The sequence below is a fragment of the Aulonocara sp. 'chitande type north' Nkhata Bay genome, linkage group LG8, assembly GCF_057382095.1.
Source record: "Aulonocara sp. 'chitande type north' Nkhata Bay isolate Kocher_YH1m ecotype deep benthic linkage group LG8, A_spYH_male_GT1.1, whole genome shotgun sequence".
NCBI classification, from domain to species: domain Eukaryota; kingdom Metazoa; phylum Chordata; class Actinopteri; order Cichliformes; family Cichlidae; genus Aulonocara; species Aulonocara sp. 'chitande type north' Nkhata Bay.
In genome coordinates, this window is record NC_141351.1 from 12882225 (window position 1) to 12902398 (window position 20174).

The window sequence follows — 20174 nt, forward strand, 5'->3', positions numbered from 1 at the left end:
ACATCCTTGCACCCACTTGCCAAGCTTCCTTTTCACTCTAGGGTTTTTCTCTTAATGAAGATATATTTAGGCAGGTAGCTGAACAGAGCTGCAGTTCTATCACACGAATGATGCTTTCATCCTAATCTGTATAAGCATACCGCAGCGTACACAGTACTTCATTTTTACTCCTGGGAATTATGATTTTTGCCTTTGTTGGGTTTTATTTTTATAATTAAGATCTCAGTTTGGAGATGAAATTCCAGGTCTGTCTATTTTAAATCCAAAACCTTACAGGCAGAGAAACTTTTTTTATTCTTGAGATGCGCTCTTTTGAAGTTCCCCATCAACTTTTTTTTTCACTTTCTCAGTTACACCAGCCATTCTCTAAAGTACTTGCCACAACCGACTAATATTGGTTTTAAGTGTCAGCATTCGTAAAGATCTTTTTTGTTTGTATGTTGAAATTTCGTAGTATAATGTTGGTACCAATTTGTGTAAGCCTTGGCTGAATCTCACATAGGAGTTGAATTGTGTTTCTTTTATCAGTATACATGATAAATTCAGTCTAAAGTGATTCCTCAGTAGACCTCCGCTAAAGTTTAAAACACTGAGTATGCATTTGCAACAATTAAGCCCTTGGGAGTTTACACAATTTCGTGTTTTTGTCTAACATGAAAATATTCTGATAAAAAGAGCGACTACACATTAGTCTGTGAGATTACTTACCAATTTCTTACTAAAACAACACAAATGCTGATATGTAAGGGGCTTTGTGAGGTTGGGTTAAGGTATAACTGGTACACAATACAAAGAAAAAATGTTATGCTCCTGGTAACGAAAGTGAATATAACTTTCATTACCAGGAGCAACAATATAACCAAATTCATAAGATTTTGGGAGCAGCAGAAGCCAAGAGGGTGGATAAGACTGTTAAAACAATAATCTGGTTTTATTTAGTTGTTGTTCAGATCAGCAACATGAAACGTTCTACACTGTGTTACAATCAGTAAACTCCAAGAAAAAACCCAACTGTGCACACATATGAGAAATCAGAGTGCACCTTTTTAAGGTCACTTTGATCCATTTCAAATTGCTGGTTGATCTGAAGCAGGTGGTTAGTGTGAAACCAATACACTTATCTGTGTTAGAGTACACTTTCTTCTACTGCACTTACTGCAGGCTGTAAAGTTCAGTTCCTTTTGGGCTGGGGCTTGTCATCCACTACAAATGGAAAGTTATCAATCTTCTGTGGGTCTCTGGAAGGTCTGCAGAAACTCAAACTTTGTCATGTCTGTCTTCTGAACTTCAACTGAAAGAAAAACTGACCTAGACAATTAATGTTTACAAGTTTACCCATGAACATTAGCTTAAATGATAAGGCTTAAGTGTAATTAGCTCTTTGCTCCTTTTCTAAGTGAGTTGTACAACCATGACATGCAAACCTCCATGATGCATAGCAATCTCATCCTGAAGCGTCATGGAAAATTAATTAATTTCAGAGAATGAATCCATGCAGCTCATTTAAGGCGGTATAATTATCCCTTTGTGTACCCTTAATCACAAAAAATGCTAGTAAGGCAGTTTTAAACAGGAGAAGTATACGAAATACTGAAATACAGAACAAGTGTCTGTCTTAATTTTGCTTCATTACATTACAAAGACTCTTTTTGTGCAGCAAAAATACTTAGTGTGAGTGAATGTAGTTTTGTGATTCACTAATTAGACTTTCACTTAGCATCATCTAACTTCATCACATGGATAAATTAAGCAGTTTTTAGCATATTGGCTAGCAATCATGTTTATTAAACATTACTTATATGCTAAATCAAGCAGTCAAAAATTTAGCTTATTAGCTAGTGAGCTTGTTTGTTAAAAGCTTCTTACCCGGGAAAAGTTCTGTACATTAGCAGAGAAACAGGCTTCAGGTCTGTAAAGGTTGGAGCAACAAGGATTGCTCTGCTGCTTCAAAAGTGTCAGCATTTCAACGTTTAAGGTTATGTTTATCTGTACATCTACTGGAGCCTACTTAAGCTCACAGTAACAGTATGCTAAAGGCCACGCCTAGCATGGCACGCTAATTTTGAGCAGGTATAAGTTTTAATGTTTAACAGCTTGGCATATAATGTCAGTCTTGCAGTTTACAGAGGTGGACAATCCTCCAGTGAAGATAAATGTTTCACCGATGGTCATTTGACTGTCTTTCAGTATGATTCTGCTAAAACTCACAGGCTGAATTGAGTTTTTCTGAGGTAAGCCATGGGAAAAGAAGGGACAGATTACATTTACTGATGCATATGTTGAAATGTTAGGGGCTTTAGCCTTGACAGTAGACTGCTCTACTTCAAGTTTCACATACTGAACTCTCTGATCTTGCTTGGAAATGATGAGTTATTGAAACAAATTTATTAACTGAACAGTTAGTGGTTCTTCAACCAAGGTTTGTAAAACATCAAAAGGAGGACCGAACAGGATCAGTGTAACATGATTTATTTTTCTGTACCGCAGCACTAGGTTTTCTCAGTTACATGTATTCCAATTATGTAATGAGTTTTGAACAAATCTGTGGTGTAAGTGTCAAAATTGTGGCCTGTGACTGGAGTGCACCTCCCAGCACTGAGGCAGAGCAGATCTTTGAGCAATGCTTTTACTCTTCACAAGCAAACCTCTGGTGGTGCCCTTGACAAAAGTACTTAACCCCACCTGCTCCAGCTGAGCTGTATTGAGCAACTCCCTGAAGTCACTTTGTTAAATTGAATGAGGGTGATACAGGTTGTATTGATAAAAGGGCTCCCAGTGATCTTTAGTTAACAAAAGGTATGAAAAAGACTGAAAGAGATATTAACAACTTTGTCCAGCTTTTTAGTTTTATCTTTCAGTTGCCCTCTTTGAAATACATGCTTTTTAGCAAGAATCCTTAGCCTACTTAGGTTTTGATCTTCTTAGTTATTCAACACTGGGACTGTAGCCTAATACAACTACTGTCGGCACCTATTTCTCTCTTAAAATATTTCATATTTATGCCATTGACATATACCATTGACAAATCAAGTGATTTAACAAGAATCATCTGCAATGTTCTGCTTATAATAGATAGGTTCTGATATTCATGTAATTTAGATGCCACTTTGACAGGCAGCAACCTTACAGTAGATCTAACTGGGTGTCGTACTGGTTCTACAGCTGTAGAGCCAGTAACACACCTCAAACTGCTACACACCACAAAATCTGCCCGAGGCATTCACCCATCTTCGAAAATCCTAGATCCAAATGCAATCTGGCATCTATGGAAGTCAGAACAAGCCAGATTCAGAGAGCTCCCACCCCGCAAACCTCCACAACATCCAAAACATATTTTGCTACGTTATGGTTTCTCAGACATCACAAGACACACTCTGGGATTTCTTTGCGCAGTCCTGATGAGTCACACGATAGTAACACAGTATTATTACAGATATTTAAAACAGGTAGCTCTTGAAAATGAGACCTCATGTCTCAGTGAGATTTACCTGTATAAATAAAGGTGAAATACAAAAGTAAAAACCACAGAAATGTAGCTGCTTAATGAATACTAATACTTAATCTTCAGACATTGATTACATTTAGCTGCATAACTATATTTATTGAATAACACAAAATAGTAATAGTTAAGAACTGATTGATGGAATAAACAATTATTTATATGGCTTTAAGGCAGGTGTGTCCAACTCCAGGCCTCAAGGGTCGGTGCCCTGCAGGTGTTTTGGTAAAATAGATGCAGTAAAAGAAAAACACTCTGTCATGAACTGATCTCCCCAGATTGCAGATCTCAGTGTTATTGAAACAGCGTGGGATCATCTCAACAGAAAGGAACTGTTCATTTATTTATGTCAGGAAGTAATTCTAGGCAAACAAACACAGTACTATCAGAACTTGAGTTACACTGCCTGCTAAAGCAATAGTGAAGATTCTTTATTTTCTGTTATGTGTTCGTATGTCTCTGATGAAAGCAGTACAACTGACTGGATAACTAATTAGTAGCATCGCTGTATACATCATCCATCTGACTGCCTCACTAATGGACTGATACACTGCTTTACCCACGCTGCCTGTCAAATTGACTGACATGACTGATGCATTGCGTGACTGGTTGAATGACCATCTGACACAGCAGCTTGCTGACAGATATACTAGCTTTCTGACTGACTACACAACTGAGAATTTAAGAGAGTGACTGGCTGTGGAGGCCATTGATGGACTGTCAGTATATTCTTAATAGAAGGTAAGCAGCAAAGTGTGCCCATGCCATGAGAAGCCCGAGTGACCAGTGTGCTAATAGCATGACCTCCTATGTAATACTAAAAGGAGAGGGTGGGGAATAGAGTAAGAGACAGTGACAGAACAAAGGTAAGAATATGCATGAAGAGAAGAAGAAACACATTTATTACATAAGAAGAAAAGGGGAAATTGCGGTGAGAAAATACCCCTCTTTAAGTCTGTTGTTACTGATTCTGAAGGACAGGGACACACAGCTGTTGTTAAGGACAAATAGGAGAGACTGATAAAAAGCAGACAAGGAGAATTAGAAGGTGAAATTGAGAAGATCAGTGCTTTTTAATGTAGAGTAGAGGCCGATAATGAGTGAAGGGAAGAGACATGGTAAGGGCAAAGCCTGAGCACTGGGGTAGAAAAATTTCATGGAGGTAGAATTTGGAAAAAAGATTCTTTCTATGTCCCTTTAGGCAACACAGAATATTGATTGTATCCATGGTCATTTAATGTGTGTGGTAATGCAGCTGTGTGCCAAGATCGTTGTACTTTTACAGTAACTGTGCACACTCCAGCATTCATTGTGTATGTCTGAATGTGTGTATGTCTTAGTACCCCTGGGCAAAGGGCATAAGTGATGAACTCGCCACTATAAATTTCTCATATTCAGCTATGAATGATGCATTTTGAGTGTGGGATCTATGCACCTCCAGGATAGGATAGCATAGTTTAAGTGTTTGAATACACTGAGAGATGCAGCAAAATCACATTTGCAGTATAGCATAATATCATTTTTAAGCACAAATCTGAAACATTTAAAGTACAAAAAGTAAAAAGAAGTATCAAAGAGAATGGAGTAATTTCAGTGGCTCGGACTTGATGATTACAGCTTTAAAATTAAACATTGTTTTCATAACACTGAAGACAATAAACTGTCGGCACTGTTTTCAGCACAGCATTAGGTGATGCTCATATATTGCTGAAAGGCCAACTTTTGACTGGTACTGCAAAGACCCCAATTAAGCACAGAGCAAACAAACACTAACAGTAACTTAAATACATAGTGCATTGAGTTAGGGGTGGGACTTTCCTCAAATGGATATTTTTTCTTCTGCTGTAACAATAGCTGTTTTCTCTCATGTTTATTGTAACAAGCTTGGATGTATGACTGGCTAAATATATATTCAGTCAAACAGAAGAAAACACAAAAACTAAATAACAGACAGTGTTAAAATTGTTTTGCTTGACCAGCATGGCATCCATTCCCCAGTTTTTTTCCTGCACAGTTAATGTTAAGATAATTAAAATGACATTAACTGTGAGAAAGCTGCTGTTTTGTTGTGCATGCTGAATACGCTGTGGATCACCTTGAATGTCACATGAAGAAATAATCTTGTTTAAATCCATCTCCTTTGTTTTAAATGTTCAAATACGATAGTTAAGAATAAAGCAGGAAGCAAGGATATTCCTCTAATACCATTACCTTTCATCAGGGGACAATGGCAGATGCACTTACGCCGCAGAAGTTGGTATTACACAACAGCGGCTGTGTTTATGCAGGTCTCTTACAGGCTGAAAATGTGCCTGTATTAAGCCGTTCTTCTTGCTTATACCACCTATATAATATGCAGATGCAAGTGCGGAAAGAAATTAAAGGGATACGTGAAACACTAAAGGCTGCCCGAGCTCTACCAATCTTGCAGTCCAAACATTAACAGCACATCGATGCTGAACGATTATGTAAAAACATGCATTATGTTTCAAGCCGCTGTTTTTAAATGAGTCATTTCAGTGCTGTGTGTACAATGTCATAATTGTTGTTTTGTTTGAAGCGGGTGAGCTGAATTGGATGAGGAGTGATGTGGAGTTCTTATATCACTTTGACCTTTGATTTGAACTCTTCAGACCAGAGTGTCCATTCTGTTTCTTTTCTGCTATGTGACTCTTAAGAACACAAGTTCAGCTATCTTACTAAATCTTGATCAGAACCTGGACTTTATTTATTTCATGGTTTTTAGTCATATGCAAGTGTTCAGCTTACATAAATACAGAAATACAGTATACAAGGAAAGAACAGAGTTTTATGTTTCTTGAGCCCAGTACCTTACCTTCGCCTGATATTTCCTCATTCCATATTACACTGATAGCACTTACCCAAACAAGTCTTTAATGGAAAGTTTAAACTAGTTTAGAGCTACTTCAGTTTCACTTGCATCCAGTTCTCCACTTCCAGTACCGCGCTAATGTAAGGTGCTAATAAATGGAAAGAGACTTGGCGACAGCCATCTGCCAAGTTAAGCAGTGGACAATGCAGCTGAGAATAAACAGCTATAAAATACTATACTGCGAAAAAGTCTTAAGGCACCTCCCATTTCTTTATATTTGGCTTGGAAATTTGGAGAGTGGGCACAAGGGTCTAAAGTTAACATTTGCTGTGACCACCTTTATTCTTCAACACAGCATGAACTCTGTTGGGCAAGCTTGCTGTTTCTAAATTTTTGAAGTGGTCTTCAGGAATAGTCCTCCAGGCTTCTTGAAAGACATTTTTTGTCTGCCTTTTGTTCTGTTCTCTGTCAAGATGATCCCACACTGCTTCAGTAATGTTGATGTCTGGGCTCTGGTGAGACCAATCCATGACTGATAGTGTTCCCCTGTCTGTTTTCACTAGGTAGTTATGCTTTTGCTCCATTGGCAATGTGTCACAAGCTTTCCAGATGGTATTCCATGATGGATCAAGATTTGACAGTACCTTATTGTGTTATACTTCCATCCATTCCCCAAATCATGACAGAGCCTCTACTGTTTTTTGCAGATAGCCATAGACACTCATTGTTGTACCTGTCTCTTGACCCTTTCTGTACATAGTGATGATAGTTTAAGCTAAAACATTTCAAAGTGGAATTCATCACTCTATAAAGGTCTATGTAATTTGCAACCAATGGATCTGTAAGACCCGTTAAAGTTAATCTCAACTGAACTAAACTGAAGGACTGGATGAATATATATACTCGATATTGTGTAGCTGGATATTTTTCCTCCAACTCGCCAGTTTCCTCAGCTTTTTTAAGCATACACTGCTCACCTTGTGCAAAATTATTGAATAGTAGCTCCATTAGAATCACCTCATTAATAAACATTAACAAAGAAAAAAACACATTCCTCTGCCAATGTCCAAAGAACGACTTTGAGAGATTTTCAGAAAGCCTGGAGAACTTTTGCTCAAACTACAGTGTATAAAGAAATAAGGAGTGGCTCAAGAGTTTTGCACAGTACTCTATATTGATTATCCTGAGGTCTATAGCCTACAGTGTTACGGTGCCCTCATGAATATTCAATCCCTTCAAACCACTGCTGTTCAGATTTTTCAGCTTCCTACTGTGTGCGGCTGAATGGACTCACTGTAGTACATGGGTATTAAGCACATCACTCATGGCCGTTGCAGGGAGGAAAGAAGTCCAGATTTTTCCATCTGGTCTCCTGCTTGATGTTTTATTCATCTGAATGACCCTGTTTCCTGATCTATGATCTTAAGAGACTCAGTCACACACACACCAATGACACCACCCTCCCACATGCTTATACGCAATTTATCAGTGAGACATAAATTTGAAGATCACCTTAACCCTTTACAGCCGATCGGAGCGGGCACGCTCTGTTTTGCGTAACTATTTTTAAATCCCGGTAGCTCTGCAACCAAGTAAGCTAGCGCAATAATTTTTTTTGCATATGAAACTGGAGGAGTTGTACTTACATCTTATGCCATCAGCTTGTCCTAGGTCACAGTTTCCTTCCACATATAGCTTTGCAAAAACTGCATAAAAATCACTTGCAGCAACAAAAACATGATATTCCAGAAACACGCTTCGCCGATCCATCAGCTGTTTGTAACACTTCCTACGTCCATCAGCGCGAACTATCACATGACCGCATGACCTGCCCGAAACCGGAAGTGACGTCATTTTGCGGAAATGTAGTTTTTTACGATCGGGGCCTTATGAGCTTGTGTTTTACTTGTTATGTGTTTTAAAAAGTTATGTTTGACTTTATGACTTTCTGTGTCGTTTCTGGGATGCTTAAGACTCATATTGCACTGCTGGAAATAGTTTATTTTGATGCATATGCTGTTATTTTGCAAATTTGCACTATAATATTTATTTTCGTTTTTCCTGCAGTATATAAAAATTGGTGTATTTCAAAAATAAAACTATGAAGACACTCAAAATAAATTTCCTGTGGTGGGAAACTAGTTTGTGTAACTTTTTTGTATTTACAGTTTTGAGGGATAAGCCTCTTAAATTTCTCTAACTAGAAATATATGTTAAAAAAACAAAAACGATTTTCAATTTTTTTGTAGTTTATTGCACTTTTTTGCAATTTATGTAATTACTATGCACCTAATGCAGACATATTATTAAAGTTTGGGCTATAATGGTTGTATTGATGTATAGCAACTTGAAATGCTCCCAAAAATGGCTCCACAGCATGTAAAAATATAATATAAGCTCTGGCGAACTTGGTTCTATGGTAGGTCTTAAAGGGTTAAACATTAGATGAACCATGCGGCTTGTAAATAAACACTCGATATCTCCTTTACATACCTCACATACTCTGACTTCCAAAACATTTGTTCAAACCCATCCTGATTCCAGCCTCTGTCTGAGTCTCTGTCTGTGTCCTTCACTATGGCTCACTGTCATTTTCATATCTTATTGAAGGACTGTCCTTACTCTTTCAATGAGGTGCTGTTGTGCTATTAGCGAGGCGTACACAGACACTGACATCTTGAGGGAGCAACAAGGTGAGGAAAATCTCCGGCTGATGGATGTAATTTTCCATGATCACCTCTTCTGTCCTTTGAGTTCTTCTTTGTGAATATGTCCTCCATTTACCCTCTCAAACTCATATTCTGTTTATTTTTCTGTGCTCGTTGGTACATTGTCAGCATAGATGCACAATTCAGGAGAGTTAGAGCATATATATCCCAATAATAGAAATGCAGACAGTGACATATATTCTAGACAGGTGAGTTTTTCCACACCACACACATAATAGGTAAACATGTTTGCATCTGGTTCCGTGGACAACTCACTCACCAGTTCATCTGGACTCCGATGATGGCGTGAGGAAATTGGCATGCCAGGTAAAACGCATTGATCTTTTCATACGATACAGGGTTGTGCTGTAAGATTTTTGGTCATGACATTCACACGATGTCCAGCTTTTAAAGTTGGGATTGGTACAATACATGATCCAAATATTGGATTGGAGCATTCCTCGACTTCCTGACGGCCTGAAAAACTTGATTCCAGGTTATGATTTAAGTCAAAAGCTCTAACATTGTTATTATGTGCTTTAGCTGACTGACTTGCAATGCAATCAATAATCACGTTGTCATGTTTTGGTTGGCAATGTACAGTCCCAATCAAAAGTTTGAGACCACTTGAAAAACGGCAAAAAACGTATTTTGCATAGTTGGATCTTAACAAGGTTCCAAGTAGAGCTTCAACATGCAACAAGAAGAAATGGGAGTGAAGCAAAACATTTTTTTGAGCAATTTGTTGAAAACAACGCTTTATTTAAAAGTTTAGGACCACACCTCCAAAAAACCCTGTAAACCCTGTAAATGAAAACATCTCAGGTGGGATCTGCTTGTCATGCCAGTAACGTTGGAAACCATCAGGACCATCAAGATTAAATTTTTTTTCTCATCAGAGAATAAAACTTCCTTCCACCTTTCAGTGTCCCATGTTTGGTGCTCTCTTGCAAAGTCCAAACGGTCAGTTCTGTGGCTTTCAAGGAGACCTTTGAAGACGTTTTTTGGTTTTGAAGCCCTTCAGTCTCAGATGCTGTCTGATGGTTATGGAGTTGCAGTCGACACCATTAACGGTCGTAATTTGGGTCGAGGATTTCCAATGTCTTGACGGACTGCCAATTGGTTCCTCAGTTCTGGTGAAATCTTTTTGGGTCTTTTACTTGACTTGTTTGTTCCATAACCCCCAGGATCATTTAAGAAATTCCAAATGACTGTCTTACTACTTCCCACCCCATTACCAATGGCGTCCTGCGAGAGACCCTGTTTATGCAGTTCAACAACCTGACAACGTTAAAAACGAAATGTTTTTTGTGCTTTTGCCATCAGAACATCATGACAATGTGAGTACCTGACAGAAATGATGATGAAACCACGTTTTTTTCACAGATTTGACCTTTTACAAGCATGTGGTTCTAAGTGTTTTACCAACTGGAAAACAACTTGTTTCAGTTTAAGCTTTGTTTTCAATAACTTGCATGGTCAAATAATTGTTTTGTCTCACTCCCATTTCTTCTTGTTGCATGTTGAAGCTCTACTTGGAACCTTGTTAAGATTAACCATGCAAAATATGATATTTTTTGCCATTTTTTTTAAGTGTTCTAAAACTTCTTATTGGGACTGCATTACTGCAGGATAGTATTCTGTGGTTTCCATGCATGCATGTATCTGTAAGAAGTAGAAAGATGAGGTGATCTATAATCAATGTTAGGTCTTCTTCTCTCTCCTTCTAAAATATATATCAATTGAATGCATTCTATATTGTGTGTGTGTTTGTGTATAAACTGCAAATGTTGACTTTTGAATTTCATCGCTAAGCAATATGTTTAATTTTTTTTCTCATGCAACCATGTGTTTTCAGTATTCAGTCACTGCTCTAGGTTTAATCTGGACATTCATTCTGCTGTTGCTGGAGACTTTTTGAACTGAACATGTATAGTCCACCAGTGGATCTTTCTTTTAAAAATCTCAGCAATGTTGCAGGTAGTATATTTTTAAAAATCCTGAAATATAAAGTAGATAATGAAATAGTGTTTACTTTTAAATATATTTCTTCCATTAATAATTATTTAAGTGCTCCTGGGGGGTGAGCTTTTTGGTAGGAAGTATTTTCTAGGACAGCACTTGCTCTTACAAAACCACCTAATTATAGTTAGTGTATCAACTGCTGTTATCAAAATGCATGAATTTAAATACTGCAATGTTTACACACTAGCATAATCTAGTCACACAAACTTGTAACTTATTGTTTTTAAAGCATTTTAAAATAAAATACTTCAAATCACTTCTTATTTCTACAGTATAAAATTCTGTGAACATGACTGCAGTAATCACTTTAATAGAGCGGCTTTAAGCAGCAGAAATAAAACCGCATATAAACAAGTACCAAAGCTGCCCGTATAATGTATCAAGTCTCATTATGTTATTTTTGGTTCAGGTGCATTGGCAGAGCTGCCCCGAAGTCTGCTCCGCCCTTTAACCACAAACTCAAAGGGGAAGTACCTGAGCTGCTCTCTGCGTCTCAGTAATAACAGCCTCACCGACCTTGTTGGCCTCCAGTACACGATCAACCACTTTTTTGCACAACCATCAAAGCTTGGATGGTTGGATCTGTCCTTCAACAAAATCACCTGCATAGAACCTGTAAGAATCATTTTTGTTCTTCTAATAGCTCATTTTCAGTTTTCTATGTCTTCTTCTGAAATTAGCCCCTGTCTTTGATGTATAATTACACACGTCTTATACAAAACATTTGTTCTCCCTGTTTATTTATGAAATGTTTATAATCTACATTTGTTTCCCCAAAATGCAATAAATTCTGATATCTTCGCAAGCTAACCAGCATTTTATTGATTTAAATTTACAACTAAGCCCTGTTACAGGTTTTGTGTGAGCTGAAAGAACTGCGTGTGCTGTATCTTCATGGCAACAGCATCTGGAACCTGTCAGAAGTGGACAAGCTGAGAGAGCTCCAGCATCTGCACACAATCACATTGCATGGCAATCTCATAGAAACAAGCAAAGGCTACAGGTGCAAGCTCATTTTCAGCAATTTCACTTAAGACAGACATTCTGTTCTCAGAGCTGATCTGAAGTTGCAGTGTGTGGAGTTATACACAGGCTGGTTCTAGATTGGTTGTAGATAGTTGATAGCAAGAGGCTAGGCCAGAAGCAGAGAAGAAGAAAAGCAAAAAAAAAAAAAAAGAATTAGAAAGAAAAAAATACCCCGACAAAACCTGCTTCATAGATTCATAGATCGTGCGGCATGTTGAGGATAACTCATATGTTGAGTCTAACTTGACAGTTGTTTCAGGGGGCTATGTTTTTTTAATGGGAAATCACAGGTGTGTAAGAGGGAATATTTGATCAGAAATGTAATAACTATTTTAGCAAAGTGGCAAAACAAGAGCTAAAATATTCTTCCTATTAAAGTACAGAATTTACCTAAAGTAGGTAAAGTAAAACTTCCTTTTTATGAAAAATGTCATTAACTGAATATATGTAGTACTGTACCAAGTACCATAATATTCTAGTTTAAACAGTATTTGTAATAACTAATGCACTGAATCTAATCATATATCTTTTGCAACACCTACAGATATAGACAGAGAAATGTCACATTGAGATATGTGATACCTCTGATACCTGCTTATGTCTACATTAGATGTGTCAGGTTATTAGGTTCAATATCTCAGGGATATAGCTTCTTGATTTAATTTTCATCTCACTTCATACTCTCATTTATGTGAAAAATCAGCAAAGTCTGCTTCACAAAGACTTAGACATATCGTCCTTATTTAAAATCAAATGTTAATGCTGATATGAATTTTCATATATGGAAGCACTCAACATGTCCACGGTGCCCTTGGAGTCAAAGCTGACTTTGACGTGTGTGCCTTTTTGTGTGTTTAGGAATTACGTGATTTCTGTATTGCCTCAGCTGAAGACGATGGACTTCAGCGGTGTGACACGAGATGAGCGGGTCATGGCAGATATCTGGCGTTCTCACGGCACCAAAAAAAAACCCCGAGACCATTAAGTGTTTCTGCTGAATAAAAATGTTTGTCCTCTCGTCACCAGCCTGTTTTGTTTTTTTTCTCAATTCCCTGCGTCAGATCTTGGTATCCATGTTATTTACAGCTGAGCTAATATCCTGTGAGCATTCTCATTTTTGACCTATGGGCTGTGGCTATGGTCACCCATCTTCCTGCTTGATTACTGCAGTAGTAATTAGGAGGTAATCAGACTCTCGGTGGCCATCGTCACGACATGATGTCACAAACGGCGCACTACTTGTACAAATCTGAACATGCTGATGTGGCCCAGGGGTTATCGGTTGAAGTTAGAATCACTGTGACAGCTCAGACAATGTGAAGGACCTTGCGTAAAGTCAACTTCAGTGAACTGCGGTTGAACTGTGAAATACAGTTGCTTCCTCTTTTGGGATATTTCATATTGGGAGCACATTCTGTGATTAGACGAGTGTAAAATGAATTTGTTCAACTCAGAAGGGATCCAGCACATTTGGCATGACCCTCGATGGGAATACCTCAGTGAAAACATAGTCCTGACTCCCACCAGTTAAGCTAGAAGATGGGACTGTGATGATATGGGTCTGCATGACGAGTGTTGGGGATATGATATTATAGAGGGCACTTTGAATGCCCAGGGACATACAACACTTTACTGCCCCATGTCCAGAGGTCTATTGGAACAACAATATTCCTACTTGATCACAATCAAAATCACGCTGCTAAAATCACGCAAGAATTAAAAAATAAATCCAAACAATTACCTGACAAAGGAACATTTAAAATGTATAGTTGCAGCTTGTAATCACACCCACCTATATAGCAAATGTGACTTCATTAAATATACATACACATAAGCAAGCTTGAGTCTCTGGTATTGCCATCTGGTCTCGTTAGGGAAGAAATGTGCACCATTTATTAGTTTCTAGGCTGATTTAACTGGCTGTCCTCCAGGCTCTTTTTTGGTATAGATTCATCATTTTCTCTGAAAAACTTTAATTAGTGTGAATTAAATATGCCTGTATCAGCAAACACACCACACGACACAAAAACGGACCAATAAAACCAACACAAATGATATCATCTAAGTTCACATCAAGACTTTGAGGTGCATAACACCTAAACTGATACTTTCCTAAGGGTTTTCTAAACGGAAGTATTTAGGCCCCTGTTTCCTTTGAAACCTGCACTTACATGGTTCTTTTGAAACAGCGTTTAGACCATGTGTCAAACTGTGCAGTGAAGCCAGAATCAATGAATATCTTTCAGTCACGATGGCAGCTGCTCTCAGCAGGATGGCCCGCTTTGTACAGTGCTTGAGGAAACACTTGCATGCACTTTGCAGATTTTGACGACTAGCTATTGCACATCGACTTCCCTTTTTTTGACATTTCGCATGTCGAAAGCTGTAGTGAAATACAATAAACATGTCCCATAAGTCGTCACAGCCATTGTTCGCATTTTTAGAAGCTATGGTCAGTCGGCATAGACGTCTGTCCTGCCCATTTGGTAGAATACACAGTATTCCATTGTACTCTATGAATTCAGAATGGAAAGCGTTAGCTACTCTTGTCATGTTCTCTTTGCTGCAGATGGGAATGGCAGTCAAAGTTTGTTATTTATTAATGATTGTGCAAAAAAAGAATTATAGAAAGCATTAGTGCAAATGTATTAATAAATAACATCCACACTATGAATCTGAAAAACAACATTAGGAAGGGTTGATACAGAAATGAGTGTGGGATCATTTCCTCACGGACATTTTCAGCTGTCACAAAAAGGAGAGCTGTTGTACACTTTTATGGAGAATGGTAGAACTGATATCCTGAAACGTTCTTTGTGTCAGCGGGGTTAAATAAATCTGAGGGAGATGGGGCTCTGCTGCCTCGATAGTGTGGAATGGAGCAGGTGACGTGGGTTGTCTGCAGTTTTTCTTGTATTCAGTGACCTCCTGTTTCTCTCTGACTCCACATTCTGATTCTGGACAGTGATGGTTCCAACCTTGTGGATTATTTTGTTGATCCTTCTGGCATTGATGCTGCCCTCTACCCTCACCCCCACCACTTTGCAGAGAGCAGAAAAGTAGATGACCCTCGCTATCACAGACTGGTAGAGGATCTCCAGCATCTTGCTGCACAGATTGAAGGATCTGAACTTCTTCAGTAAGTAAGGAGTCTGTTTATCCCTTCTTGTACACGGCTTCACTGTCGGTCCTCTGGTCCAATCTGTCATTCAATTGATCACCCAAGTAGCTGTAGCCATGCATCAAATGTCTTTATGTAGTTTTTCTTTCTTTCTTTTCTTACCTTGTTAAGACGTCTGACACAGAGACCTAGCAACATTACTCACTAGAAAAAAGTGTATACCGTTGTAGTAAATAGTTCACAGGTATTTAAAGACAAGTCTTCCACAATGGCAGCTACAACTACAATATGCTAGCAATCAAGGCAACTGCATGGTGATTTTCAACATGGCACTGCACCTCTTTGAGATCAGTTTCACCTTGCAACAGCAAGAAATCACCCACAAAAATGTGTCTGGGAAAACAAATTTTTACTTGGCGGTTACCAGGAGGGTCACTGACTGGTGTTACTGTGTTACAGGCATTCTTGAGCAATCAGTTTCACAGGAACTGTCAGCAACCACTCGCAGCCAATGAGGGAATTATCTTGTTTCCCTAGCAACTAGTGGGTGGTTCCCAGGCCTGCCTCTTGGCCTAACTGAAAAGATCCTAAAACTGGATCTTTTTTTTTTCTGAACAATATCGCAGAGCCAGGTGTATCAAGACATTCACATAGACTCATGCTTGAGTCTATCTGGTTTTCTGTAATTCAAAACTGCATGTGTGCCATGACAGGATGACAGCTTTATGGTGGAAAGATTAGCCAAAAAACTGTCTGGCAAACACCTAATATCAGGAAATTGAAAAGAAAAATAGCTATAGCAAATACACAGGATCTTAAATTAAGTGGGGTTTTCCACTTGTCAATCTCTGATCTGCATGAAGTACATGGCCACCTGCAGAAACCGCATCCGTCCATCACTGTCCAATCTAAGCGCTCTGTGTGGTCAATCTCACCGCAGCCACACATTCACATTGTGAGATAAAAAGCTCTATCTTCTGCACTCCTGTGTGAGGAAACTATCAAAGTCAAAGCTATCATCCCTAGAAGGACCTAACAGAAGTGCACCTAGCACCATGTGGCTTTGATGTGGTCTGAGCAGGCAGGTGACATGCACAAATCCCAGTAATCCGCGACACTAAAACTGTACTGCACCGCTTGATCGTCAGTGACACACTCCCCACTGTGCCTTTCCTCCCACTAGGTGCTGTTGTTCCCTGCTCCCATCAGGAGAAGTGACATCACTAAGGGACGTACTGTGCTTCAACGGATTGTTTTTGTCAAGTCTGAAAGCTCAAGCTAAAACAGACAGTTATATTTTCAGGTGGGGATAAGTGGTGGTGGAGGGTTTGAAGAGTGAGCTGCAGCGTGGGAGTCATAAAAGACAGAGTCCAGAGAGCGTTATTTTATAAGCCCAGATGTGTTTAATAAATCATTTTCCCCCAGACCTAATTAAACACTTACTGCCTAGCCCTGTTAAGCCATTAACATCTGCTCTGCCAAATGAACCAGGAAGAGCTCCAGCATGAGATGAATTTAATGGTGGCAGGAAGAATAAATATAGTGTTCTCTTTCATGTTGCTCCTCTTTTTCTATTTTCTCTCCCCCTTTCTGTGTGGTAATATCTTGCTGTCTGACGTGGTAATTGCCTCAGCATATGCCGCATATATTGCTTAACATTTTTTGAGATTATTTAGATGGAAAATAATGCTGTTTCTGTTATAGAAGTGGATATAGGTTGTAGGAAATATGGGTAATTTTGTTTCATCTGTGTGTCTAAGGGATTCTTTAATAAAGCAATAATCCAAAATAGTTTGTGAGGCTTCTGTTTTGACTTCCTGTTTTATTTTGAAAATCAGCCGTACACGCAGTTCCATTTCTCACCTTTGTTCTATTTTCTGCCCTTTTCTTGTGCCAGTTAATCAATCACCTGCCTACTACTCCCCTGTTGTCCAGTTCCCCTCTCTCTCTGTTCAACGTAGCTGTTGAGCTTTCAGGCCGTCTTCTCATTGTTTGTTCTGTTTACTTGTGTCCCCTTTTTTCCCCCCCTGTTTTACTGTTAGAGAGTAAAAACCAAAGATTTAGCTCTGTGTTGGAAAAATTAAGCCAATGTGTAAGTACCTAAAAACCTGAATTCTCTCTGATAACCACCAGATAAAAATAGCTGTGGTTGCTAAAGGAATTCCAGTTCTAGAGAAGATGATGGAAAACCAGCTTTCTGTCTTTACCTCCGCAAACACTTTCCTATTGAATTTATGGGTCACTGTTGCCATTTGGGTCATTGAATATTAAAATGAGAAAAAAATAAATGGTCTTTTGGTCATACCATGATTCAGAGTTGACAATTATCTTTCAAACTACATGCTCATTGGCCAACGACTTCATTCATCACAAGTCAAACAGTCATTTCAAGGCTTCAGAATCAAATTTAAGGTTGGTGACGTCATGGTAACCACCTCCAAGTTTTATATTGTCTGTGGTTTCTGATAGACTTCCTCGTGTATAGACTTAGTAAGTTTATCATCTGTACCTCTTCCCTACCTCTTGTTGGGACTGTTTATCTAACAAAGTCCCTGTGCGTGACCCCGGTCTGTTTTGGATTAAAGACTTAAATTTGAGACTTCTCCCACTCTGCTGTGTCAGTCATAGATAATGAAATGCTGTCTGTCTCACAAAATGGTCGATTTTATTAACATATAACACATATCCATCATTAGAATGCATATTTATATGTCTTATTCTGCAAAACCCTATGTGAAGTCTTTCGATATAGAATATTATGAATATAGTGACATTTGAGTTCAGGCCACAAAATCAAGCTTGGCCTTAATAACAACAAATCAACAGGTGCTCTTCTAGAAATGTCATATATGCAGTTGCAAGCCACTTTGCAACCCAGCTCCCCCTGACATGCTGTGTCTGACATAATAAGTGTCACTGATGTCGTCTGTTCTCTGCAGAGGTCTTACCTGCTTGTAATTGCTTCTGGCTTTTCATTGAAGGCTGGAAATGTATGGTGTGTGAAGGAATAGTAATCTTATTTTAACTACGGTAGTTACAATTGAAACGATTAAAAAATGTCTCAGAAAAACATTGGTCCAGTGGTTTTCCCTCGCAGTTAAACTTAAAGTTTGTGGACCTTGAAACCTGCGAAGGACAATGATCTGCATTACAGATTATATCCAAGAGATTAAAAGACTCTTTCTCATTTTGTTACAGTATTAAAATGCAAGTTAGCTACTATGTTATGTTGTGGAAGTGTTATATAATGCATCATTTAGGGTGCTAAATGGGGCCAGTTGAAAATCTGTGTAATCCTTTATACACCTGAAAGCTCTATCAGAGGAAAATTATACTGCAAGTTGTGGCAATGCATTAGTTTTCAGCTTTGAGGAAACTTATATTTTAATAAATATACTTGAGTATATCTAAGGCAGTTCAATAATAAACGAGGCAGATCTCATATATCCCCAGTTTTCTGTAGCTTAAACACATAAATCTTGACTTGGGTTTGTTAACTGCAACAAGGCAGCTTTAACTGAGGGCTTTAGAATAGGGAACCCATGTAAGTTTAAACATATTCTGAATTTGAAAGTGTTAACCATAAAAACACTATAAAAAACGTGTGGTCTTGTGTTTAATTATGTAAAAATTCACCACAGTTATTATATGCTGCAGCAAAAACTGAACAATACATATTAAGATCATTTCTAATCAACAATTTCCTTAATACTATATCAAAAGTACTTTAGTACAGTAAAAGTAGAGTTTATAATGTTTAATGATAAAACAGCATGCTACTAATATGCACATATCTGTGCCAAATATCTGGGATGGAAATGACAGGTGCAAATATACCACAATGTCTAGTTATGATAATAAAACCCAAAGTGAAAACAGAACAACTGATATGAATGCAACACATCAAATGTACCTGTGGGGCTTCAAAAAAACAAACAAACAAACAAACAAACAAACAAACAAGGTTTTATTTGTACTTTATTTTTGTTCTCACTCACCGAAAAAAAACCATTTTGTTTTCTTTGAGTCTGAGAAAAATGTGAACATTTGTTGCATCATAAAATGTTGACAGAGGCGATTTACTTGAAATTTTAAATCATGATTTAAAATTCTTTACAAGTTGCCTTCTTCATTTTTTTAAATTCAATTCAGTCTTATTTATATAACACCAAATCACAACCACAGGTGCTGTTTATTGTAAGGTAGAGACCCTATTCCAATACAGAAAAAAAAAAAAAAAAAAGGGGCAGGGATAGCTCAGTAGGTAGAGTGGTGGCCCCATGATTGGAAGGTCGGGGGTTCGACTCCACTGAACGGCTACCCTGAGGTACCCCTGAGCAAGGTACCGTCCCTACACACTGCTCCCCGGGCGCTGCTTCACTGGGTGAATGGGTTAAATGCAGAGGAACTATTTCCCTATGGGGACTAACATGCACACTTTAAAAAAAAAAAAAAGATAAAATAGTGAAAACAGGCGAGAGTGGGAAGGAAAAACTCCCTTTTTAGATTCATCAGTATGATTCCATGTGAGTTACTACCATAACTGTTGATAAGTATATTTTTGCATTCAGCTCCCAAAATCTGTGCATTTGCATATCCATGTATGTACAATGTAAACAAAAGAGGAGCCAGTGTTACCTGTGGTCAACTTCTCCACTGGAAATTTTTAACTTGACTTTACTACCAATACAGAAATGGCACAAATTTCAGTTGAAACTGACTTACCTTAAAATAAAGATTATTCATTTTTTGCACGTTTATTTTTCTTCTTTTTTTTTTCTTTTGTTGGTGTTTTCTTCTTGTTTGCTCTGTACCTGTTGCTTGTATCAGTGACAGCTACCTGCTTGCATACTATTATCCTCCTTCTCTATGTTCTCTATGTTACTTGTTAAGCACCTTGGCATACTCTTAGGATTTTTAAGTGTGCTTTATAAATAAAGTTTATTATTATTATTATTATTA

The 20174-nt window shown here is 38.2% G+C and overlaps 1 protein-coding gene across 2 annotated transcripts in view; it reads left to right on the forward strand.

The window, feature by feature from the left end:
• LOC147323342 (leucine-rich repeat-containing protein 51-like) overlaps positions 1-13111 on the forward strand; it is a 131461-nt gene extending 118350 nt beyond the window's left edge. Inside the window, exons 1-4 of one of the 2 annotated variants that reach the window (XM_086304773.1) lie at positions 10814-11020; positions 11475-11680; positions 11920-12068; positions 12950-13111. In XM_086304773.1, coding sequence (XP_086160899.1) covers positions 10969-11020; positions 11475-11680; positions 11920-12068; positions 12950-13076 — 534 coding nt within the window. In that variant the 5' untranslated portion in view covers positions 10814-10968 and the 3' untranslated portion in view covers positions 13077-13111. Of the gene's footprint in view, positions 1-10813; positions 11021-11474; positions 11681-11919; positions 12069-12949 lie in introns of those variants that run through there. The other variant, XM_086304774.1, reaches the window with a different exon arrangement.
• Positions 13112-20174: the final 7063 nt, after the last annotated feature.